This window comes from Octodon degus, unplaced genomic scaffold (assembly GCF_000260255.1).
Source record: "Octodon degus isolate 3935 unplaced genomic scaffold, OctDeg1.0 scaffold00048, whole genome shotgun sequence".
In the NCBI taxonomy this organism is placed as follows: domain Eukaryota; kingdom Metazoa; phylum Chordata; class Mammalia; order Rodentia; family Octodontidae; genus Octodon; species Octodon degus.
Genome location: NW_004524624.1, coordinates 11,924,808 through 11,950,610, shown reverse-complemented (window position 1 = coordinate 11,950,610; position 25,803 = coordinate 11,924,808). Strand labels below are relative to the sequence as shown.

Genomic DNA, 25,803 nt, shown 5'->3' with positions numbered 1-25,803 from the left:
TTTATTTAAATGTCTTTGCAAAAGGTTCGTTTTCCTTGGAAATGTGGTATTATAAGTTGAACTAAATTCAGAAATTTTAAATCTTTAAATATTTATTTTCTACTCCTTTCTACTTTGAGAATTCTAATTATATGAATATAAGTTTCTTGGTTTTGACACAGTGAACTATTGTGACTGACCTGTAAATTCATTTCTATTTTGGACAGTTTTTATTGTTATATTCATTTATGTTTGTAAATAATTTATTTTGAATTTGCAATCTATTAAAAAATTTTAAAAATACTGCAAACAAATAAAATAAATAAAAATAGAACTATCACATGATCCAGGAGTTGTGTGTTTAGGTAGCTATGTATCCTGAAGAACTGAAAAGGAGACTTTTGTAGAAATGTGTGTACACATGCGGAGAAGTATTATTTATAAGAGCTAAAACATGGACGCAGTCCAACTATCTCTCAAGAGATGAACCCATAAAAATGTGGAATATATATATATATACAGTAAAAAACTATTCAGTGTTAAAAAGGAAGGTAATTCTGACATATGCTACAACAGGGATGAACCTTGAGAAGGTCTGGCTAAGTGAAACAGTTTACACAAACACAACACCGTGTAATTCCTCCAATATGACACACCTAGAGTTAATTCATACAGACAGAAGGATGGGCATCAGTGCCAGAGGAACGGAGTTACCATGTACCATGGGTATAGGATTTCAGTTTTACAAGATAGAGTTCTGGAGAGGGTAGTGATCATGGTCACATCACAATGTGAAGGAACTGGATGTCTTGAGTTTGTTTAAAATGACTCAGATTGGGGCCAGGGGGATGGCTCAGTAGAATAAGCACTTCGCTGGCAAGCACAAGGGCCTGAGTTCAATCCCTGGTTCCGCCAAAAAACAATAAAATAAAATGATTAAAATTATAAATTTTATATATATCTTAGCACAATTAAATATAATTGTTTAAAAATTCTGAAACAAAAACTTACTCTTCATAATCCCATTTTCTCTTGGTCCTTCACTTCATAATAAAGATAGCAACAGGTTTTTACCTCCTAATAGTGATTATAGTGGTAGAATTTTGTGTCAGGTGTCAAGTATGGTACCTTCTAATTAAAAGTACCTTATAAGAGAATAAAAGGGAGAAATGACTGCTTAAACACCAACACCAACAACAAAGCAGCAGAGAATATTGACAGGGAGTCTGAGAAGCAGCTACTATCTGTTCAGCCTCACCAGTTCTAGGTGACTCCCAGGCACCACTGTCCTGCCAATCACCATGCCAGCCAAATGCCTGGCACTGTGGCCAGCCAGCACTGCCCTGACATCAAAGTGAGAGGGACTTATCTGATCTCCCTTTGCCCTTGCTGGCACTTGTACCTTGTCTTAGTTACTTTTCTCATTGCTAAGCAAAATACCTGACACTCAAAGTTAGAGTGGGGGAAAAGGTTTAGTTCTCCCAGTTTGTAGAGGTTTCAGTCCATAACTGTCTGGCTCCAAGGCAGAGTGGGATGGCAGACAGGCATCGCAAAGCAGAAGCAGTCATGTCAGGTAGAAGGTAGCAAAGCAACAAGGGACGACCACAGGTCTTTCTATCCCAGTATCTTATCCAGGGTAAGTAGGGTGGGTAACACATTCTTAATCCTAGTATCCTTGATCCTAGCAGTGCACCATGAATCAATCCTAGCATCACACATTTCAGGTCCAGCCACCTTTGAAGAAGCCCTACCTGGGAGTGCATGAGGCTTTGGGGGGACATCAAGACACAAGCCATAATGTTCCTCTTACAGTAAATCTCATGCTATGTGCCCATGTATTGTACTCTGTAAGGCTTCTGCATGTTATCAAGCTGAAATAAAACCCAAATTCCAGGGCGGCAAGTCCAGCCACAACTACAAACCTGCCTGGCATCACTGCCAGGTTTGGTCTGCCACTGCTACTTCAGGGATACTTGAAATAGTTATGCTGGTGTCTCCAACACAGTCATGCTGAGGCTCTCACCACCTCTCTGCAGTTCACGCTAGGTTCTCTTCACATGCAGGTTCACTTGCCCTCTACACGGTGGGTAGTGTGCCACTCTAAACAGCACCAACAGAATGGAGCCCACCACTAGCTTCCTAGCATGGTGTGAGCATCTCTGTTCATCCTGTTCTGGTCTGCCAGTCCATACTCCCTTTCTTCTCCCCAGCTTGGCCACTCAGCACTACTCTTAATCACCCTGCTCCTCCCACCTTCACAGCTCTGCAGACCATGTTCATTTTGCCTGCAATACCCTGCCTTGATTTTGCCTTTTGGTGAGTTTCTGATCATCTCTAAAGATCTTAGTGGAGGTTTTTGTTTGTTTGTTTTTTGGTGCTGAGGACTGAACCCAAGGCTTCCAGCTTGCTAGGCAAGCTTTCTACTGCTGAGCCAAATCCCCAGCCCCTAAAGATCTTCCTGGAAGGCTACTCCTTCTACAAAGGTTCTGTGAGTTCCTTGTGAGCCTTTTTCTCTGGTCTCACATTGTACTTTGTGATCTTCTACCTCAATGGACTATGCCTTCTTTGACAAGGGCACTGCCCATTCCCAAATGCTTGTTGCAGCCTTCTAACATCAGCCAAGTCTCTGAGGCAGGATCTAAAAGTGACTCAACCTATAGCACATATGTCCCACTTGGATGCTGGTGGGGGCCCATCCTGAGCCCAGGCTCATCTGTTCCCCTATGACTCACCACTTCTTACCCCTATAGCTTACCCAATCTGTGTTCTCAGATTAGTTCAGCACAGTGCTGTCTCCCTCACCAAACTGTAAATGCCACAGAGAGCAGCAGCCATGTCTCACTTCTACATCTTGGCATAATACTTTGCAGATGTAGAAGCTAGATGTACTAAACAACAGACAAGTCTTTGTGGGCTTTGTGGGGATGACTTGGAGGAGGAGGAGGCTGGTGGGTAGGCTGGAGCCCTCAGAGAGAAAACATACTCTAGGCAAGCTCAGTGTACCTTTGTGGAAGGAAATTATTAAAGATGAAATTATTAAAGTCTTTTGGGACCATTCTCCAGAGGGTGACTATTTGCTTAGAAACAGGAAAGCAGGAAGGAGGAGGAGACCCATGACAACGACAGAATATGATTAGCTCAAAGGCAAGATGGTAGCTTATATGTGAACAAGAATCACCGTGTATCTTCAGTGGTCTCCAAACCCAAACTGTGTAATATCAACAATAATTTTAAGAGACAGAAATATATTCCACGTGTTAACAGCAACTGCTTCCTGACTGTAAATTGAAGCCATTTATATTGCTGTGGCTATTTCTATATTTTTGTGTAAAACTCTACTGCCATTCTCTCCAGAAACAACATATGAATGGAGATTGATTAAAAAAAAAAATAGAAATGATACCTTACAAGCCACAACATGCTTTACCTCGAGAATCCCAGTCAATATGTGTAATGTAGCTAGAAGCTCCTTTACAAATGCCAACCCTCTTGCTTGTAAGTACATTGTAAATGTCCACAAAGTTATCATGAGATGCCACAGCAAGGTATTTTCCTGTATCTATAAAGAAAAACATGTTGTTAACACCAAAAACTTTTGTATGGGAATTTAATTTCATAAATTTAGTATTTTAAAGTAGGGTAAAGGTGAAAGATACATTTTTTACTTTTTTTAAGATTCCATTTCTCCCTAGAAAAAAATGGTTATTATCACAAAATAAACCAATAAATACTGGCAGGGCTGTGGGGAGAATGAATCCTTCTCCACTGTTGGTGGGAGTGTAGACTGGTACAACCACTGTGGAAATCAATGTAGAGATTCCTCAAAAAACTAGGATTGGAGGTCCCATTTGACCCAGCTTTCCCCCTTCTGGTATTTTTCCAGAAGGACTGAAAACAAACAAAATAGCATGTTTGGGGAATAACAATTTCTAATAGCTAAATCTTGGAAAGAACCCACAAGACTATCAACTGAGGGATAGATGAAAAGGATGTGCTATCTGTATATGATGGCATACTACTCAAATAGAAAGACAGATAAATTCTAGGCCTTTATAGGTAAATGGATGCAACTAGAGACCATACTCATAGGTGAAGTAAACCAAAGACACATGTGTGAACATCGTATTGTCTCTCTGGTGCAAGAAATTAAAACAGTAAACAAAATCCACAAGGTACAACAGATATAATGAAAGGGAAAGAAACTGCTCAAAAGGAAATAACAACTGGGATGGAGGAAAGGAAAAAAGGAAGGGAGAAAAAAAAGAAAAGGAAGGGATAGATAGATAGATAGACATCCAAGATAGCTAAGATAAATGTACTAGTAATTTCTATTAGTTCATTGAAAGGAACAGTTAGTTCAAATAGTCCATTCTCATAATTTTGGGGAGCTCTAAGGCTAGGATATTTTCAAAAGCATCTGCTTTCATTGTCACCTTTTGAAAATTTAATATCAGAAATCATTTCTTTTCTGTGATGGAAAGAGACCATGTCTTCAACAGTGTCAGCATTCACCACCAGGAAGCTCCCGTCATTCAAGCCGACTGCTAAGGCTTTCCCATCTGGGGAGAACGCACAGCACCTTCCACCTACAGAGGAAGCCACAAAAGACACTTGTCACCCAGCACTGCACTGCCACACAAATCCAGTGGAGATAGAGAGACGTCTGCACGTGTCTGTTTCAAAAGGTCACGTGACTGGGTCTTCCTCATTATTCTATTACTGAGAATTAAAATTGCATAATTTAAGATGTCTTCACCCCCGTGTCCAAGGACAATGATCATAATACCAAAATATGTTTCCAATTTTTGTAAGCTTTATCCCCTCATTTCCTAGCATCTGAATTCTGGGAGCTGTTAAAAAACAAGCGGGGTGAGCAGAGGAAGGAGTATAAAATTAGTATATCCTCTACCCAGATTCTAAGGGAAGAGGACATACTCCAGAACTTGAGTTCTAGAATAAAATTTTTAGGCACCATTTTTTCAAATTTCACGCCTTATAAAACAAACTTATGTTACTTAAAGAGCTTCATTCTTCCTTTAGCTACTCCAATTCTCTGCTCCATGGATTACAATATGCAAATTCTCGACCTAAAAGATTTGGGGTCTGCCTCCTCTATCATGAGAAGAATGGACTATGACAGGCCTCTCTGGGGTCTCTGGAAATGAACCACTACTGGCATGGGAATGTGAACACACCATGTGTTCTCTTCCCTTTAGGGCCACAGGGCAACTTTTCCGTGTGAGAAGCATAGACTTCCAGGAGTATGCATAACAAGAAGCTGAATCAAGAATATAGCCACTGCTATGTTTCTCAGCTTTACTGAGATAGAATTCATGTATCATACAATTCAGTCAACTAAATTGTATAACCCAAAGCTTCCTATATGATCACAGAGTTGCATGATCATTGTCCCAGTTTACAGGAGAACACTGCCACTGCAGCCACCACTGCTGCTGTCCCATGGCCCCAAGGGTGGGGGCCACACAGCCTTGTGCTGAGGCACCTCAGACTGAACTTTCACAGATTCCTGCCACGCCTCACAGTCCCGGGCCATGTGCATACTGGCCTCAACTCATCGAAAGGAAATCTCCTTTCCTCACCTAGCATGGTTTACCTACTCTGAGTCCATCATGGTGCTGGTAGCATAAGGAAAAAATAAGTCTGCCCTTGAGGGGAGGCCACTAGGATTAGACAAACTACAACTTACTGCACAAACCCAGCAATAATTATACCAGGATACATGGATAATTTGAATTGAACTGTCATCTGTCTAGGATGCGTTAATAGTTGTTTTTGAATTAATTTTTAACCTAAGGAATAAAGTTCATTGGCATTCCAGTCCGGACCTGGTTTCAGTTCCCCAGTATATATTTGTGACCAAAATGATTCAGCCCTTTAGTGGATAAGTAGATGGCTTGGGACTCAGACCTGGGTTGTAATCCTAGCTCCACTATCTCCTGAGGCCCTAGAACTTAGAGGTAGAGAAGAGTGACGGTGACAGGGCAGACAGCATCCACAGTGTCACAGGGCTGCTCCCTGGGGCTATCTTGCTAGGAAGTAGTACAAACACTTCCTAGCTGTTTGATCTTGGGCCAACTATTAAGTATCTCATGCCCCAGTTTCCTAATCTGAAGGTGTAGTGACAATGGCTTTACTCACTGAGTTTCCATGCTGACAAAGTGAAGTGGTAGCATGCTCGCTGGCTCTAAGATACCAGCTGCTGTCACCACTGCTACAGTTGTCTCAGTTCTTGTTTTCATTTGCTATGTTCCCCTAGGTATTACTCTCATGACTTATACAACCACTCACTACAAGTATCTTTTCTTGCCTTAGGAATTTTATCAACTCAGAAATCCTCAGACCTCAGGTTATCTCCATGATTAATGAAGCAGCCCCAGGTAGCAGGTTGCCTCTGAGTTTCTGTGGTACCTTGTTATGGTAGAGAGCTTCAATTACCCTTCCCATTCGCTCTTTGTTTTCTCCACCTGCTCTGTGCATAAGGCTGGCCTGGGTAGAGAATATCAAGGGGCTTTCTTGTCTCCAGCTGCTGGTTAGTTTAGGCCAAATGGGAGCATGGCAGGAGATGGGAAGAGTGGAAGCCAGAGTGCTTGTCCAGTCAGCTGCTGCCTATAGAGTCCCTCGCTGCCTGCTGGCTGGGGCTCTAGGCTGACGTCACAGCTAGTCTCTAGCTGCTAACTGACATAGATCTCACTTTCAAGGTTCGAGCAGTCGTTTCCTCCTCTTGCCTCTTTAGGTCCATGGCTGGTAATGAAGCCTGCACTATCAGCTGCACAGTACTGCACTGCCCTGGTCACTTCTTCATATCTTACTCATCTCTTTATAAAGAGTCCCATTTTTAGACTCTTCTCAAATTACCCAATCTGAATGGCCCACCTGTTACTGGGACTGCACTTAAATCTTGTTCCTCTCTGACACGAGAGAAGGGACAGTTCATCTTGGGATCCTCTAGTGCATGACACAGAAACTGCTTAATAAATATTTGCTGCATTCCCACCTCCTAGTGTACCTCTTATTTCTAGTGCACATATATTTGACACATTTATCGTATGATAGTATTTTTTCTATTATAATTGACCTTTATTTTTCAGTAATAAGTTCTGGAGATTGCTAGTCATAAAGATAAAAGGGTATTTTATTTACAAGCTGACATGTTCAACGGACTCCCACGTTCTCCATGAGATGAGGAAGGGCACATTGCCCCCAGGTGGCAAATGTCTGTGCAGTACAAGAAAAAGAAAGTGAACGTTAAACCTAAGGCATCGCTGAATCAGGGCATCCTCTGGAAAGGCACTGCCTGGGCTTAGTTTTAATTTTACAGTGAACTCTGAATTCTCATTGCCCACTGTATTCTGGAAGCATCTAGCAGATGCTCTCTGAGAATATCAGGTGAGTGAATGAGAGATGCTAACACATTCTGCTGCTCCTAAACACGTTCACAGACCTATATGGTGACGATGTTGGGTACCTTTCTTGAGTTTCCGGACTGCCAGCATACGGTGCTGGGAGGATAATTCCCAGATCCGAAGTGTTTTGTCATCACTCACTGTGGCACAGATGGGCAGGAGTGGGTGAGCTGCCAGCCCCCAGACTTCTCCTTCCATGTGCCCCTGGAAGAGGAAACGGAAACACAGCTCAGCGCACACTGAGAAAGTGAGTTCTTCATCACTTCCGGCGGCACAGTCCACCACGTGTCCCAAACAGGTTCAAGTACAAAGCAAACACAATGGTAGTGTCCTTAGCCCAAAATCACTGCACCGCAAAAGTTCTGCACTTGGCTGTAAAGCTGACCCTACTTGATGCTAAATCAGTTTTTTGGAAAGTAAAATATAGCATGTTGTTTACAGGCTTTATGTGGTACCAGATATCTTCCCTTTCAGAAACAAACATCCAGGTGAATTGTGAAATTTCACAGTATGCATGAACCTCCAAGCAAATAGCTCACTCAAAATGACATAAACCACTTCTTTCAGTGAACTCATATTCTAACACATGTAAGTGGAAATCTATTTGACAGAGTTAGACAGCAATACTCTTGTTATTTACACAAGTTTACTACTTTGCCTCAATAGCATTTGGCAGAGTAGAAATAAATCTAAATTTTCATTTCTGGCATCCTAAGTGCAATTTAGGTTCAGCATTTGTTCACAAATTGGTCTGTGTGGCAACAATGGATAACAGAAAAGTAAAAGGAGCCAGACATGATGGTGCATCCCTATATAATCTGAGCTATCCAAGAAGCTGAGGCTGGAGAATGGCAAATTTGGGGTCAGCCTGGGTAACTTTGCAAGATTTTATCTCAAAGTAAAAATGCTGGAGAGGGCAAGGAGAAAAGCTGGGAAACAGGACAGGGGCAAAGCCATACATTTATAGCACAAGATGGTTAAGGCAATGATCCTGAGAAACATCAGCAGGTTTTTGAAACTAGCAGTTAAATGGTAGGATTCTCACCCTGACTAACTATACATGCTGATACCTGTGAACCAAGCAACTGCATTGAAGACAGCAATGTGTAATAGAAAGGTCACACTTGGAATGCCTGTCATTCTGGTCTTCTAAATATGTACTTCTTGTCATGACATACCAATTATTACCATACTGTCTCACAAGTAAAAGCTTGCTTTTTTTTTTTTTAAAGGGAAATAAATGAAAAAAAGACATAAGAAAAAAAAAGTCACAGGACTGTCCTGCTACAATGCTGTATATGGTTAGATTTCTAAATTTCTGTGTAAAAATATGTAAATGTTTATTCATATTCTTTAAATATTTTTCATTTTTAAAATTTTTATCTCCATATTCTGTAGAGACTTAAAGTTTAACATATCAATACTTGATGGAAAATACCTGTTCCATGTTACGTCTAAGATGTTTGATATTCAGACAGATATTCAGTTGAGGTTAAACCCAACTGCATATGTTGTAGGGTAATAATAAACTTCTTTTCTGGAGAGTTAACAACCTAAGTTAGCAGACCAAAAATTAGAGAAATAGAAGGGCTGCAAGGACAGCCAACATTTTGGCCCTAGCCTTTCAAGGTCAGTGAAGACTCAGAACATAGAAGAACCTATACTGTAACATCATGTAACTCAGTTGTGTCCCAAATTTTCTCATCAAGAGATTATGGGGCCAAAGAGCAACATGATTGATGACATAGAGTATGCCTAAGGAGAGTCATAGGGAGAGAAAACATTCTCTCAGGTTTTCACAGAGAGCAAATTGGTCAAGCAATGGCCTTGACTCATCCACATGGCTGACACTGAGAAATGACCTGCGAACTGTGGTACAGGGTTACAGGACAAATCCTGAGGGTACTTGGCTGACCTTAACAGATACAAAAGTTACATTTCTTGTTATACAGGTCTTGCTTTATCTTGGTCTTAACGATCCAGCAGAAAAGTATAAAAGTGAGGTATACAAAAAAAAAGCCGTATTACTATGCTGAGCTGTGAAAGGCTCAAGTCAACAACTTCTGCAGATAACCCACTATTATTGTGGACTGCTGGACTATGTTGGATTGTTTTTGCTGAATTCATGCATCTATCACATTTAGATGCCAATGGAATACCCATCTCTGACAGGACTAAACAAAAAAAGGGGATACAATGGAAGGATCATTTTGTATTTGTATATACAGAATAGTTAGGATAGATATACAGCTACTTTCGCTTAATTCAATGAGAAGAAAGATTTGTACTAATAGTGTTTGGACAGGATATCCTGTCTGTATCTTGTACTACGCATAATCACTAAGAAGATAACAATGTACAATGTATTAATTATTTCAACTGTCCTATTAATCAGTTTTGAAACTGTCTCATTGCTATTTCTCAATAAAATTTTAAAAAATTTAAAAAATAAAAATGCTGCAAATATAGCTCAGTGGTAGACCAACTGCCTAGCATGCACAAGGTCCTTGGTTTGATCCCTAATAATCCCCAAAACACACACACACACACACACACACACACACACACAGAGGGAGGGAGGGCAAGAGGGAGATGGGTGAGATGTGGGGAGGGAGAGAGAGACACACACAGAGACAGAGACAGAAAGAAAGAGAGAAAGAAATCTGAAAAGGTCTTAATATGCTCTGGACTAATTCCACACACCTATACCCTATCAAAAGCACATTTGACTGAATTAAAACAATAACTGAGATAAAGCAATCTGTTTTACAATGAACACTTAATAGGAAGAAAATAAATTTGATTTCTATAATTTGCCAATAAAGCAGTACAAAGAAGGATGGCTCATTACAGAAAGGCTTGGCTCTGTGAAACATGAAGGAGGACTATGCAGAACCATCTGAAAAGTGTTTGTAGAGGCAGTGCCCTGGGAACACATGGCTTTCTGAGGAGCAGCGGGATGATTCCAGTTTAACTGGAAAGCTAGTCGAGCAAAACAGTAATTTGGTAGGAGACACAAAATCCCCAAAGCAACCAAGAGTTTGAGAAAACATGGAGCTGAACAGTATAGATCTTTTTCATTTGTCAGATTTGGAGGTACTCTACACCCCTAGTTTCCTAGTCATCAGATACTCCCCCCACAGTCACAGTCAGAGGACAGGTCACACATCCACCTCCATAGCCCCCCATATTGGCTTCATTGGGGGCCTTCTATGACCGAGTCCCTCTGCACATTTTACTTGCAGACAGGGTCGCAGGCCTGGGCACCCACTCAAACCACTGCCCCATACTGATTTCAAAACCACACTCCCTTAATCTGAGAATTTGCATGCTGATATGCCACAGAAGTGGACAGTGAGTGAGGCAGGATAGAAACAGCCCAAATGGCAGAAGGCAATAGGCCTTGGATCTTGCTTCATTAACCACCACCCATAAAACTGATCAGAAATAGCACAAAGCAGAGCTGGTTATATTCAGAGTTGATTATTTTCTATGGAACTTTTCCTAATCCACTGAATGCCTTTTATCCTTCTCTTCCAAACTAGCACTCCTCCGCTCAAACAACAGACTCTACCTCAAGCGTACTGGAACACACAGTATTGCTGGCTGTGCAATTCTGAAACCCTGCCACAGCAGGATAGGTGACAATCCATCATGACCTGTTGCCATGGTCTCTTAGCCATCGTCTCTGAGTCTGTCTGCTCTCTGAACAGGATTGTGAGCCCCAGGTGAGCAGGACACCCTTACTCTACCATGCACACCACAGACTACAGGGCAAACCTCACCAGCAGCCCTCCAGCACCATTCAACTATGAATTCTACTTGGGAGGAAGCAGCAAATGAGAGAACAGAAGATGAAAGGGAGGTGCTGGAGGAAAAGGATCAGAATGGCACTCACAGAAGGAGAAGATAGCCTTTCCTGTGTAGCACAAGTGGTGTGAGGCCACAGGTTAGGTCGCCTGGCTTCTTGTTTTCATCGCATAGACAGCTCTACCACCAAGATGGTCAATGTACCTAAAACCTGAAGGACTTTCTGCAAGAAGTGTGGCAAGCATCAGCCTCGCAAAGTGACTCAGTATAGGAAGGGCAAGGACTCCCTGTATGCCTAAGGAAAGAGGTGCTACGACCAGAAGCAGAGTGGCTACAGTGGGCAGATGAAACCCATCTTCCAGAAGAAGGCTAAATGGACAAAGAAGATTGTGCTGAGGCTTGCATGTGTGGAGCCCAACTGCACATCAAAGAGAACCCTGGCCATTAAGAGGTGCAAGTGCTTTGAACTGGGAGAAGACAAGAAGATAAAGGGCCAAGTTGTCCAGCTCTAACCTTGTGCTTCACTTTAAGGCAAATTTGTTGAAGCTACAGAAAGATTAGCTGTAGGAAAATAAATGCAGTGGTACTCACCAAAAAAAAAAAGAAGGAGAAGATAGAAACTGACCTTGGGACTGAAGGTTCTAGCAACCTGCTCAGCTCCTGAAGCTCTGAGGGCTCTACTTGCGACACAGCCTTCTGCAGTATCAACAGCTAAATAACATGGGGGTGGCAGCCTGGAGCACAAAGAGAGGGCCAATACCTCACACACACCTTGGACTGGCACCCGTCATCGGAGGCAGGAGGGTCTTCTCAAGTTTGAGGCCAGCCTGAGTTCCATAGTGAATTCAAGGCCAGCATGAATGACACAGTGATACGTCTATCCTCATCTCAATAAAGACACAACCAAAGCAAACCAAACCAACCCAACTCAGCCCCGCCCCACCCCACCCCGCCCCGCCCCTTGGGTTGAGTCTTGGCTCAGCTCTTAAGCTCTCAGTGGGCAATTCACTGGCTTTGGATCCCTTACCTATAAATTAATTTTAACTTAGTGAATCTATTGTGCAGAGGAGAGAAAAATGTTGTACAACAGTACTTCCTGCAGTGTAGAGCTTAATAAATGACAGCAGAGGTTACTTTTACTATTAGACTAAGAGAAACAAACATAGGAAAGAATGGGATTGTAAAGAAGCAAAAGTGAAAAGTGTGGGGCTGGGGAGATGGCTCAGTTGCATAAGCGCTTGCTTGGCAAGCGCAAGGGCCTGAGTTCAATCCCCAGCGCCACCAAAAAAAAAAAGTGAAAAGCCTTCATCGTCAAGCTTAAGACATTTAAACATAAGTAACTACTTTTGCTTACTTTTAAAATGTAGCATCATTTAAAGCATATAATCATATAACTTTTCTAGTATACCTATTATATAATATCGCATGTATGGAAAAAATGTAAGCTCTCAAACATTAGGGGGCTAAAATACATCAGTACTTTCCAATAATATTAAATAAGGAATTCTGGCCAGAAAAAAAAAAATTGTTTGGAAGAGCACAACAGAAAGGAGAACAGCAGTGAATGAAAGTCACGTGCCCCGGATGCATCTCCCGCAGGGTTCACATCGTGGCTGGCTACACACTTAGCTATAGTTTCTGAGATTTGTTTTAACAGTTTTTTAAATAAGTATTTTTCTCAGTGTGCATGGCACTGGGGATCAGAACTAGGGTTACTCTAGTGCTCTTCTAGTACTCTCCTATAGCCCCAGAATCCTTTTAAAGTTTTTGTTTTAGTTACGAGTTGCCCAGGTTGATGTTGTGGTCTTCCTGCGCAGCTGGGATGACATGCGTGTCAGCACATCCAGCTGTCTCTGTTCTTATTCAGGATCTCCAGGGCTGGGGAGTTCGGATTTCTGGAAACTTGCAACAGAGCCAATGCTACCACTGCGCATGCGCCGACCTGATCTCCGGCTGCAGCTTGTAAGAAGGCCCCACTCCATGGGCTTGTGGAATTCATCTCGAAGTCAGCCCACAGGCTTGGATCAGATCAAGAAGGGGGTGAAGCTCTCACGCTGGACCTGCCCGAGTCCTGGAGCTCACGCAGTCAGGCAGATATTTTTCACTTCTTTCACCCCTCCTCAAGCTCTTCACCTGCTGGTAAGGTCTGTGCACCACTTGAAGATAGGCTTGCGGGCTCTGAGACCCATTCACACCACTGTCCCACATTTATTTCAAGATGGCATTCCCTTAATTTGAGTACTGGCATTCCTATATGACAGAGGAGTGGACAGCAAGTGACACAGGGTAGAAATAACTTGAAGGGCACAAGGAAATGGGCCCAGATCTTGCGTGGTTACTCACCTACGCACAGCCACCACCTGCCTACTCTGCCCCTGAGATGAAATGTTCTCATTCCTCTGTTCTTTCAACATTTCACTGAGTCTCACCGATCTGATTTTACCTAAATATGATTCTTTTTTTTAATTTAAAAAAGATATTTATTAAACAAGTTAAATACAACTAAAACAACACAAGCGCCCACTGGCTGAGCAGACAGAAGCTCCTCCTTCTTGCACTGTTTTTTGTTTTAACCATAGAAACTAAGTGTCATAATTTATGAGTAAAGAATAGATTTCCTTTCACCCTAAAGGAAGGACAATTTAGAAGTTCTTTTTTAAAAACTGAATCATTATGTTTTGATAGTAGATTTGGTAATTATGATGTTGGAATTCAGCAGAATTACCAGACTCACAAATTAGCTCAAATGAAGACAGAAATTACAAGTTTTGTTTTGTCTTCCATTAAGGATAAGTGATGTTCACATGTAAAATGTGTTTTGCTTAAAGCAGACAGTTTACATGCCAAACATATTCTGTTTGTAAAATTGTTCTGTGTGATACGAAGTAAGATACTTTGATGAGTTTCAAATGTTGCTTCTTCCCCTGAGCATAGTTCAGCACTCCCATGAGTAAGAAGAGGAACTTAAAAACAAGCACAAACAAACACAAGGTCCAGAGTTCCATCCCTCATACCAAAACAGCAAACAAAAAACAAAACAAAACAAAAACACATATGGGTCATCTTAATTTCATAGTTTAATAGTTTCTATGGTTGTGCCTTTTGGTTTCTAAACATGATTCTTGAGGAGAGAGGGAGGGTAAGGAGAACGTGCGGGGTTATGGGCAGCAAGGTTGAGAGGGCAGAGAGGCACCTGATTTAAAGAAGCTTTTGTGGGCCGGCCAAATAGCTCAGTGGGTTAAAGTGCCTGCAAGCAGGCAGGCACAGGACAGGGGCTGGGGGTTCAATCTGGCCTTGACCCCGGGGCACATTGAGCTGGCAATTGAGACTGGGCATGGTGGCGCGCACCTGTAATCCCAGCACTTGGGAGGCTGGGAACAGAAGGAATCACTATGAGTCTGGTCTAGTAGTAAGACCCTGAACACCCTGTAGACTCGTCCCTAAAATACAAAAAACAAAACAAAACCAAAAACCTTTTGCACCGTGGTCATGAGGACACACAGCTCACCTTGCTACCTCACAGACCAACTAGATTAAGGAGCTGACTTGGATGTCAAGGTTCTGAATTCCGAAGAGGCATGATCATGAGCTAAGGCCTGTCATGGAGACACGCATAACTGGCAGCCAGAGGTGGGCTGTGATAGGTATGCTCAAGGGACAGCTTTCATTCTCTGACGCATCACCCCCCTTTGTGTGTGCCATGACCTGTTTGTGTCCAACCAACACAATGCAGTGAAAGTGACCGAATGTTCATGATGGAATGTTATATGCAGATAGAGTTGTCACATGACTTTTTTTTTCTCTCCAAATGCCTTCAGGGCAGGTTTGGCTGGCTGGAGTGTTGTGGGGATCGAACCACAGTAACCTGAGGCTGACAGCTTTGTGGAAGCAGCCATTAAAGTACTGAGCTAGGGTCAGGCCTCCTGTTATATGATATTGTCCCATCTATTTTTTCTTGCCTACTAGCTTTGGAAAAGCAAGTGGCCACTGGAAACCCTCTATACCAAGAAGTAAGCACAGCCTCCAGCTGAGGGTGGCCTTTGCTCAACAGCTGGTAAGAAAAGAAGCCCCATCCTACAGCCTCAAGGAAGGCGTTCTACCAACAAGCTGAGAGAGTATGGAGGAACCTCCTCCCTCCCCCTGCCTCAGGCAAGACCGAAACCATGTGAAGCCTAAGCAGAGCGGTGCTCAGACTCCCAGTCCTGACAACAGCGGATGGAGAACACATGCTGTCGCTTGTTCTGGCCAAGTGTTACTCAGCAATGGGAGGCCTGCACGGCCCTGGGAACTGCTGCACAAGCTCTGCTCCACAAGTGCCCCTCACCTCATCCTAGTCCCAGTCCTGACATGAAATGTGGTTTAAAACATGTATAATTGTGGTACCTGAACAAGCAGTGTCATTGGGCCACTCTTATCGATTTCCAGAATCTCTCCATTTTTTGTTCCTACCAAGATATGTCCATGTCCCAGAGTAATGGCTCGGATTGAAGGGTTATCTTCCAAAAGCAGGCCTGAGAAGGGGAAATGATGCATTTAAATGTAAGAAGAAGACTGCTTACTAGCATAAATTCAATTTTCATGGTTTCAAAGCACTAAATCCTAGGTAGTTATTCCTAACATTGTACTGAGAGTCCTGACTGTGGAGGACAGAACCAAGCAGATGTGAACTGCTGCTACAACAAGGCTGGTGCTCTCTTCTCCAATCCTGTGAACAGAAAGGTTTCTATTGCATATTCAGGTGGCACCTTTTGAGCTAGTTGATAATGCTGCTCTTTTAATGGCGTAAGTCTTCAGGCATCTTTCAAACATATCATCCCAGAGCTCGACGATTCCATCCTTTCCACCTGTTACAAAGCCCTGAGAAGACACACACACAGATTACACACATGTCTAGTATTGCATACACATCTAAATGACAGTAACTCACCCAACCCCAAAAGAATTGCCCCTTGGGTAAGACAGCTTTGTGATTTTTTTTTCCCCAAGTACATAAGACTAAAAACTAACATAATTCAAATGGTACATTATGGAAATCTCTCTCTAGCAAGGCTAAGCACACTCGCATTCCAGTCTACTGCAATTTCCTCAGACCGCTGGTCAGCGCTTGGCGCAGGCATGGCTGGTGGTTCTGTGCTGAGGCTCCTGACCAGAAGCAGTTCCTGGGGGACAGGAAGAGGCTTGAAGCCTAGCAGAGCTCCTGGCGTCTCCCATCCATCCACCAAACAGGTTGGAATCAGTATCACAATTAAAAACAATCATGGGGCCGGGGAGATGGCTCAGTGGAATAAGCGCTTCCCTGGCAAGAACAAGGGCCTGAGTTCAACCTCCGGTTCCACCAAACAAAACAAAACAAAAAAAAAAAAACCCATCATTAAGGTCTGGGAGTACAGCTTTAGTAATAGAGTGCCTGTATAGCACATGTGATTGATGGAGTCCATCTTCAGTTCTACACGTGTGTATGTGTGTGCAATACACACACACACACACACACACACACAGATGAAATATTTTTAAGGTAGCTAGTTACTGCCATAAGAAAACATCATTATTAAGGATAATTTAAGTACTTCATAAAATGAAACTATCCCGCTGATTTGTTCAGTATAGATTTTCCACAGTAAGTCTGCTTCAGGTTAATTTTTTTTTTCTTTTTACAAATTATAGAAAGTAAAAAGCTTAATATGTTGAACATTTTTAAAGTTGATTTATATTCCAGTTCAGGCTTATTATTTCTTAACATCACTAATTTTCCTTTCTGGTGACATATATTACAACTGTTCTTGGAAGATTTTATTTCAAGAAAAATACTGAGTTGTTCATTCTTTTTTCACACTTTTAACTAATGCATTTCAATGAGGCTTACATAGAAGTAATATTTTGGAGCTTACTACATTAAATATTCTTATTATAGTTGGTCCTCTGCACTTGTGGATTTGGCGCCTACAGATTGAAAATATAGGAAAAGAAAACACTGCACGCTTCCTGAACATATACAGGCTCTTTTCTTGTCTATTCCCTAAATGATATAGAGCTAAAACTATTTACATATGTGGGAATACTGACCAGAGGTGTGTATGAGAAGGATATGCAAAGAGAAAGGACTTTTGGAGCCACAGCCCCAAATCTCCTGAAACTTATATTTAGAGATTATAAGATAACCTATAGGACCACAAGTCCAAATAGTATCAAAGCACATTGCTTTAAGGAACGAATGTTCTGGCTCTCTCCTCCTCATGCTCCAATTTATCATTTAGATTTGTCCTTTATTCTCGCTTCTACTAATAAAAGGCTACAGAAGCTTCTGTTAAGAGCTGTCTTCTGAAGACTCTCTCATGCTGAGGTGATGCTGGTTAAGGGCAGGCCATGGTTTTGCCATGCCATAGGCATGAACTGTGACATGCATAGTATTGATATTGTATTATAAGTAATTTAAATATGATTTAAAGTGTATAGGAGGATGCACAAAGGGTAGATGCAAATACCTGTACTATGCCTTGGTATGCAAGGGATGTGAGCATCTTTGGATTTTGCAATCCATGGGGAGGAGGGTGCTGGAGCAATGCCCCTTGGGTACTTAGTGTAACTACACAGCATTTGTAACCAGGAGATTCAATCTTTATATAACATTGTAACGTCCTTGTTTCCCCTCATCATTTTGTAGGATGGCTTACCAAGGAATAGAAGAGATTAGCCAAGTTACACCACATCAATTAGGCCTACACAAACTTTGCATGCTGCTTAATTTTTTGTAACATTTGCAGTAAAACCAAAAACATATTTGTCAGAAAAATACAGACATTCCCCATCTACCAATAAAGTTCTGTTCCTGACTAGGACACTAATCAAACTGGCTGCTAAATGAAGAACTGTATATAATATGTACACTACAATTTGCAGAAGAAATGGTCAAAGGAAACTCCAACTTGATGACTATGCTTTTATTTGCATAATTCTTGCATGCAGTTCTGGAATGTACCGTAAAATCTACCAAAATTAAGTATCATATAAATAAGGCATACTATTAAAAAAAGACATTGAGGTTTTATCAATAAAATATATAGACCTGTACCAAACAAAAAGTTAGTTATAAATCTGTGTGGCGGGTCATAAATTTGAACAGCATGCCTTGGTCCTACGTCTGAAAAGTTATTAAACATAGCTCATAAGTTGAGGGAGATCTGTAAAAGCTTCACCACTAGAATTTCTACTGTATTTGTTCTAAGAAGAATTTGCTTTTCTTGTGGAATCAACTCACTTACTGGTGATAGACAAATGGAAGCTCAGGCTGGGCTTACTTATGTGCACTGGGGGGCTCGGACTGGAGACCGGAGCACACAGATGGCTGGTGCCACCAGCAGGTTAGAAAGGAATAAAAACTCCGGGCATTTGTGGGCAAGTTGGTTGGAAAAGTTTTCATAGCACTGCGCATTAGATGCAGCCTTGTCAGGGAACACTGCAAGGCCATGAGCAGCTGGCAGACACGGGTGAGATGAGCTGCAGCAGAAACGCGGCCCGAGCAGATGCTAATGCCCCCCGGAAGCCCAACCTGTCTGTGCAGGGCAGACACACATTCTCACCCTAACAAATCAGTGTGTGGGATAACACTCTTGCCACTTCAGCTTTCTGCCCATTGTGCCAAGGAAGAGGAAGAGAGCCCTGAATATACTTCAGGATTCTTTTGCTAATGTGTGTCCATATTTATCTTGACGTTTCTTATGGGGCTCTGAAGGGGTGAGAAGTAGGAAGCATGAGTATGAAGAAGAGTAGAGAAATTGCACATAAAGAAATAATTATTAACAAAACTCAAAATGTAAAACCATTTGGTTCCCTCCTTAATATGCTTTGACTACAGCTCCCTGATGACTCCTTCCCCATTCAGACAGGACTATGTTTAGATTCAGGCCTCCTTTTAGACATCCTCCAAAGACTGTAATTTTATAGAGCTGATAAGGAAAATAATTCTAAAAACATACCATACCTTATCTAATGCGTACATAGCAAACACAGGCCCATCATGAGCTTTTACTGTCTTCAGTAGCAGAATGTCTTTCCAAATAAAAATATCTCCAGTCGCTGCCCCCGAGAACACCAGATCTTCCATTCTCCCGTACGAAACACACATCATTGTTTCCAGTTTCCCAACACCTCCAAATATTCCTCTTTTAGAGGTGAAACCCCCACCTGCAGTAGACAGAGTATTGATTACTCTTAGAAAGTTGGTATTTCTTATTAGCATGTAGATTGACTAAATCTAATGAAAAAAGCTCAGAGCATATAAAAATGATAGAGAATATGATAAACAAAAAGATCGTAAGAGGGCTTCTCACCCACTCTTTCAATACTTCAGTGTTTATTTAATTCATATTTTGAGTCTAGTGCTAGAGATATAAAAATGAATAGAAAAGAGTTCCTACTTTGAAAAGAAAAAAGAAAAGAAAAGAAAAGAAAAGAGTTCCTGCCATCAAGCTATTAGAACCTGGCTAGAGAAGCCACAGCAAGCACCTCAATCTAAGGTGCACAGCTTATCAAGGCTGAGAGCAAGCTCTATGCTAGCCAAAGAAAGAAGACACTATGTGCTGAGGAGTGAGGAAAGCTTTATGAACAATGACAAAAGGAATGTACAAAACATTCCCATGACTTGGGGGCTGTGGCTGGAGGATTCGAAGTCTGAGGGCAGATTGGGTAGCTTAGCAAGACCTTGTCTCAACACAAAGGCTACAAAGGGCAGGGGTACAAATTAGTGGTAGAGAACCTCTAAATTCAACTCTGTACCATGAGTAAACAACCAAATAGGACTATCTATGTAAAATAGAAAACTGCTTTATATGCTCTCCCTCAATTTTTATCACAAAAATCTGGGAAGAAGACAACAGTTATGTATGACAAAGTAGTATAGTGGATAAAACAATCAGATTTGTTCCCTAGCCCATCCATTTCCCTGGCAGTTTTTGATTACTGCTGAGACACCGGCTCTGTGACTGTCACTGTGACATGTCAGCTTGAGTAAGAACGAGCTAAACTACTACAGTCGTATGGGCCAGGCTGAGTGTTTCATTTAGGAACAAGAATTCTAATAGCTGTTAGACTAGAGGACATGTGTGTTATACCCTGGAAGAAAAATATGTCTTCACTGTGCCCATGTTTTGAGACTGCAAGAGACTGAGATTAAGGTCAGCGGACCCACTGGCAAAGGAAATTTCAAGGAAGTACAGTGTTCAGTCTGTGGTATTCCTGGATGTTTTTAACCATCTATCGTGAACTAATGAGTAAAAAGCAAACGTGAAAACAGCAGTTCTATCAGAAAAGGAGCAGCTACAGAACTGGGGCAAAACAGCCCAGGATTGCTAAAAAGATTAATATTAAAAAGAAGCCAAGTACTTTACAAGAGAACAATAGAAAAAATGTCTTGAAGACATCTCAGAAATCAGCAAGACTGCACCCTTTGCTGGTTTAAGAGCATAAGATTGTAATGTCTTTTTTAAAAATGTATTTAGTACTAGGTCTACAGGGTCTTACTACACAGATTGGATTCGTAGTGATCCTTCTGTTTTCAGCCTCCCAAGCGCTGGGATTACAGGTGTGCACCACCACACCCAGTCTCAATCACCTTCTTAGCACACCCCAGGGGCAGACCCAGCACAGCACGCTAGAAAGAAATTGAACCCCAGTACCTGCGTCTGCTTAAGCAGGTGCTTTAATCTGCTGAGCTATCTGGATGGACCCGTAATGTCTTTACTTGAGACGACAGCCCATCAGACTTCTATTGGAAAAGGGCCAGCTAGGGAATTGGTTTCTGGGATCTATTTCACAATGTTCAGCCATTCATGCCCTCAGAGCTCTCTACATCCATGACCAAAGGGGGCCTGACTAGCTCAAGCTAGTAGCAGATGTTGGCATCCTTTATGTGGTGCTAATTTTATAGTAATGTGGAATGTAAGCATTATGGGGCCATGGAGATTTCCATCAAGATTTCAGAAGAAGGTCTTGGAGGCCAGACAGTGTGCACCTGAAGGAGTTGTGTGAAAGGTTGCAAGTAAAACCAAAAGTGCCGTTGATACCCTAGGAAGCTGGTGACAACATTAAAATGGAACATATGCTAAAGAAAGCCACAGCTGTGAGCACCCCAAGAGCTAGCCCATGAGAAATGCAACTAATTATTCCATAGAGGTGGGTCTGGCTAAGCCTTCTGGAGTTCACATTCCACACAGTCTGCCCCAGTGCTGGACATGGAACTATAGGATTTAAAGTTTTCCCTGCTGGACTTCAGTCTAAGCCAAAATAAATTACTCTAAAGGTGTACACAACACTCTGTAAATTACTCTAAAGGTGTACACAACACTCTGTAGGTGTTGTGTACTGTGCTCCAGTGACAAGATAGTGACTAAGATGAGGTTCACCAGGACAGTTACACACAGACTCACTCTCAACACGTTGTGGATTATCATCTGTCCCTTAAAAACAAGAAACTGAACCAGTACCCTGTTTGGTTTTGTGCACCGGGAGATCGGGCTTGGTACCAAAGCTGAAGCTAAGTATTCAGAAACAACTGGAACAATAACTTATTATTGGGAAGAATAAGATACTCTTTCACACCTGGCCATGCTTATTTATTTATCACTATTATCAACATATAATCCACTAATATTTATTTTGATTACTTTCTGTGTGCAGAGCCAGGGTTTATGCTAAATTCATTGGGAGATTAATAAAAGAACTCTCATAATATTCAAAACTGTATTCACTCAATGAAAATGATTGTTTCCTGCTCAGTCATCCAATATAATTATTGCTTTCAGAACAGATGACTAAATATGAAAATCATTATTTTCACAGCAGAATATTTTCCAGGGCTTTCTAGACTCTGTTGAATATGCATAGGATCATGTGCTACTTTAAGCTTCACAGCTTAGACATTAAACAGTCCAAAGTAAACTTGGGAGAGAATATTTCATAGGTACATTTCATCTTAATTTGCAAGATACACGAGCCACATAGTGATAATGGTCCCCCACCCCCAACCTGCCTGGGAAAAAGCTCTGTTACATAAACAATAAACCCAGAATGACAGTACCTGCTTGTTGCCAGAACTTGATGTGCTTAATCCCAACTGTAACCAGTTTGTCAACATGGTGTGGATTACACTTTACTACAAATATTTTATCTTTATGTCCTCTGTAAGACACAAAGGGAAAACATTTCTAGTTTGGACAGAAGTATTGGTATAGAGCTTTATATGAAAAACATGCATTTGATATAACTTTTATTAAGCATATCTAGTGGGACAACTAAAATAGAAAATGATTTAAAATGTACACAGAAGTCTAGAGGAAAATAATAAGCTTTGGCTTTTATGTGCATTTTGAGCTCTCTCTACTTACCCTAATATTACTACCAAATTTATTACTTACAGTTTAAGCAAATTAATAGAATCTTTAAAGTGTATTAGACTATCCCTGTTATATAAAACTAATGCTACCACTGTAGGACTGCAAATAATCCTGGGTATGTGGAGATCTTGTGTAGAAAGGGAGAAACACTACAGTAGGAGTCACGACAAGTTTCAGATGTACCACTCTTGCTATGGAAGTTATCACTTCATCTTAGACACAGTTTTTGCTTAGAAAAACGTACACTATTAATGAGAGCCCTTGGCCCACGGCAAAGTGCAGAGAAAGGATGTAATCTACTAATTCAAAACACTTGAGGATGCTACACATTTAGAAATTAAAGTTTATAACTCCAGAAGCAGAATTTTATTTTTATAAAATAAGGCCAGATCATAGACCAGGATTATAAGCCTGCTGTCCCAATGTCAAGGACATTTCTATTTTCAGAATTTAGAGTCATCACATTAGAATATAGAGTTCCTAGTCCTAACACACTACTTGATAATCTTAACATTTTATATAAAACATCTATTAACAGAGAGAACATGATTGATGACATACTGTACTAATGTAGTTATAAAAATCTTAACATGCTATCACAATATTAACAAATAGAATTCTAAAAGCCCATTAAAAATAGTACATTGTAGCCAAATGCAACATGGTTCAACATTAAACTGAATAAAGCCACTCACTATATTAATAGATATAAGGAGAAAAATTGTGCTTTCACAATTTCACAGTTGCTGAAAGATTATTTGACAAAAACCTCTGACTCATGATTTTTTAAAAAAAAATGCTTAAAGAAGTAAAGGATGGTTCAGATTTATTCCTCGGACATTTTTATTTTCCTGCTCTCTTTGTCATTGAGGTACCCAGGCTTATTCAAGACAACTCTATGCAGGCCTGTCCTCCATGGCTGGCACGCCACTGTTCTTTCTTAAAGACAGAACACGCTGGAACATTAGATCACTCGTGGTATTCGTGCGAGTGAGCTCAAAAGTCAGTTTTTTACTTAATGGCATTCCCAATATTCAGGAATGAGACTATTACTACTCACATGCAATACTGAATTGAATATATTAACTAATGCAATGAGCCACAACTTCAAATGTTAAAAGGCAAATGGTTGAAATGGGCCTGGGGAGATAGCTCGCCAGTCTCAGTTAAATGTCTGCTGGCAAGCACAAGAATCTGGGTTCTGTCCCTGGTACCACATGCCATGCCAGCACTGGAACCCCAGGCGCTCTGGGCCAGCCAATGAAACCAGGCATGTGGTGCACACCTGTAATCCCAGTGCTGGGAAGGCTGAGACAGGATGATCACTATGAGTCTGAGCTGCATAGCGAGGCCCTGCACCAAATAAGTAAGTAAGTAAATAAATAAATAAATGATTTTAAAAGAAGATTGAAATGGAAGAGGTAAAATTACTTCTACCTACATATGAAATAATTATGATTTTTAAAAATTCAAGAGAAAATAATGCAAAATGACTACAAACAAAGTAATTTAGTAAAGTTTCAGAAAATTAAATATGAAATAAAAAAATCTTCATACATACAATAATCAGTTGGAAAATATAGTGAAAGAGAGGACTAAACAACAACAAAAATATCAATGCATAAATGTAACAATTATACAATATAGCAATGTGATAGAAAGTAGACTTAAAACAATTCTCTGTTCTTATATAACAAATCAAAATCATATAAATGGATTCCAGAAAAAACATGTATGGAGAAAACCAAGGAGCCCTATGTCTTCCCCCAGCCAAGAGGACACACCCCAGGAGCCTGAGCCCTCCAACTGCCAGGAGAACAAGAAGAAAAGAAAATGGTTGCAGCAAGAGGCCAGCATTCAAGCCCTCACCAAGGCCGACCACAGGGCCCTCTAGACTGGTCAGAGCCATGAGGCCATGGTCAGCTTCCAGAAGGCCTTCCTCTTGGCCTCAAAGGCCCCACGGGTCAGGGATACCTCTGTCCTTCGGGCCTGTGCCTTCAACCTGGGGGCTGCCTATGTGGAGACTGGGGACCCAGCCAGAGGCCTTGAACTGCTCCTGAGAGCCCAGCCTGAAGAGAAGGCCCAGGGCAGTTGTCATGGTGACCAGTGTTTCAATGTGGCTTTGGCCTACCATGCCCTCAGAGACCTGCTCCAAGCTTTGGACTGGTACCAGAAGGCCCTGGGGCATTACCAGCCACAGGGTGACCAGGGAGAAGCCCAGGCAAAAATGGGAGCCTGCTACCAGGCCCTGGGGTGGCCTGATCAAGCAGTCCACTGCCTGAAGAAGGCAAGCCAGGCCTACGCCCAAGCAGGGCAGCCCCGGGCCGCAGCACTGGCATTAGGGGCTGTAGCCAGGTGTATGCTGAAGAGTGGGCAGCACGGGGTAGGTGAGGTGGTGCAGGCACTGGAGGAGAGCTGGACACTTGCTGAGATGAGCACGAAGCAGAGGCTGCTAGTGCATCTCTAAAATGACCTAGGCTTGGGCTACTCCCAGCTCTAGGTGTTCCCCTTGGCTGTGGAGTATTTCCTGTAGGCCTTGCCCATGTGCCAGCAACCAGGAGAGCAGGCCATCATGCTAAGGAACCTGGGGATGGCCCACAATGTCCTTGACAACTGTCAAGAAGACTGTGACTTTCACCAGAAGACTGCTGATATGCATGGCTCTGTGGGGCAGCAGTGGGAACAGGGCTGCAGCTAGCCTGGCCTTCACACTGAGTCAGCTGAGGGACCACAGGGTGGCCAGAGACAACTACCTGCACTCCCTGCAGACTGCTTGGGGCTGCTGAAGCCAGACTGGGGCAGTGTGACCAGGCCTTGAAGTACTATATGGAAGCACTGGCCCAGTATCAGAAGGAGCCAGATTCTATACAAGGACGGCTGGTGGCCAAGCTGGCAGATGCCAGGAGGACCTGCTTGACCCAGACCTTGGCTCTGGGAAGGCCCAAGGCTTGAGGCAGGGCCTGATGCATGGCAGAGACCTCAGCCAGGATGCAAAGGGGCTCAGCGGATGCCCAGTGCAGGTCCCTGCCCTGCAGATCTCTCAGTGGATGGGAAGAGAGTGTCTGAGGAGGGCCACCAAGAGAAAGAAGACGGGTCAGCACATGTTCCTGTGACATCTGGGTCTCAGCAACTGGAGTGCTCCGGTCACAAAGACCATCTTCCTCGCATCCTGGTACACAGTACCAGGGAACAGGTCATCCAGG

The 25,803-nt window shown here is 42.1% G+C and overlaps 1 protein-coding gene and 1 pseudogene across 1 annotated transcript in view; one reads left to right on the top strand and one right to left on the bottom strand.

The window, feature by feature from the left end:
- Window positions 1–25,803, bottom strand: part of Eml6 (echinoderm microtubule associated protein like 6) — a 275,911-nt gene that overhangs the window by 73,603 nt on the left and 176,505 nt on the right. Inside the window, exons 17-23 of the mRNA XM_004632420.2 lie at window positions 22,285–22,385; window positions 19,192–19,394; window positions 15,959–16,070; window positions 15,597–15,724; window positions 7,466–7,607; window positions 4,413–4,565; window positions 3,407–3,538 (exon numbers count right to left, since the gene is read on the bottom strand). Of these exons, the coding sequence (XP_004632477.1) occupies window positions 3,407–3,538; window positions 4,413–4,565; window positions 7,466–7,607; window positions 15,597–15,724; window positions 15,959–16,070; window positions 19,192–19,394; window positions 22,285–22,385 (971 nt within the window). The remainder of the gene's footprint in view (window positions 1–3,406; window positions 3,539–4,412; window positions 4,566–7,465; window positions 7,608–15,596; window positions 15,725–15,958; window positions 16,071–19,191; window positions 19,395–22,284; window positions 22,386–25,803) is intronic.
- Window positions 24,357–25,803, top strand: part of LOC111817063 — an 8,282-nt pseudogene continuing 6,835 nt past the window's right edge.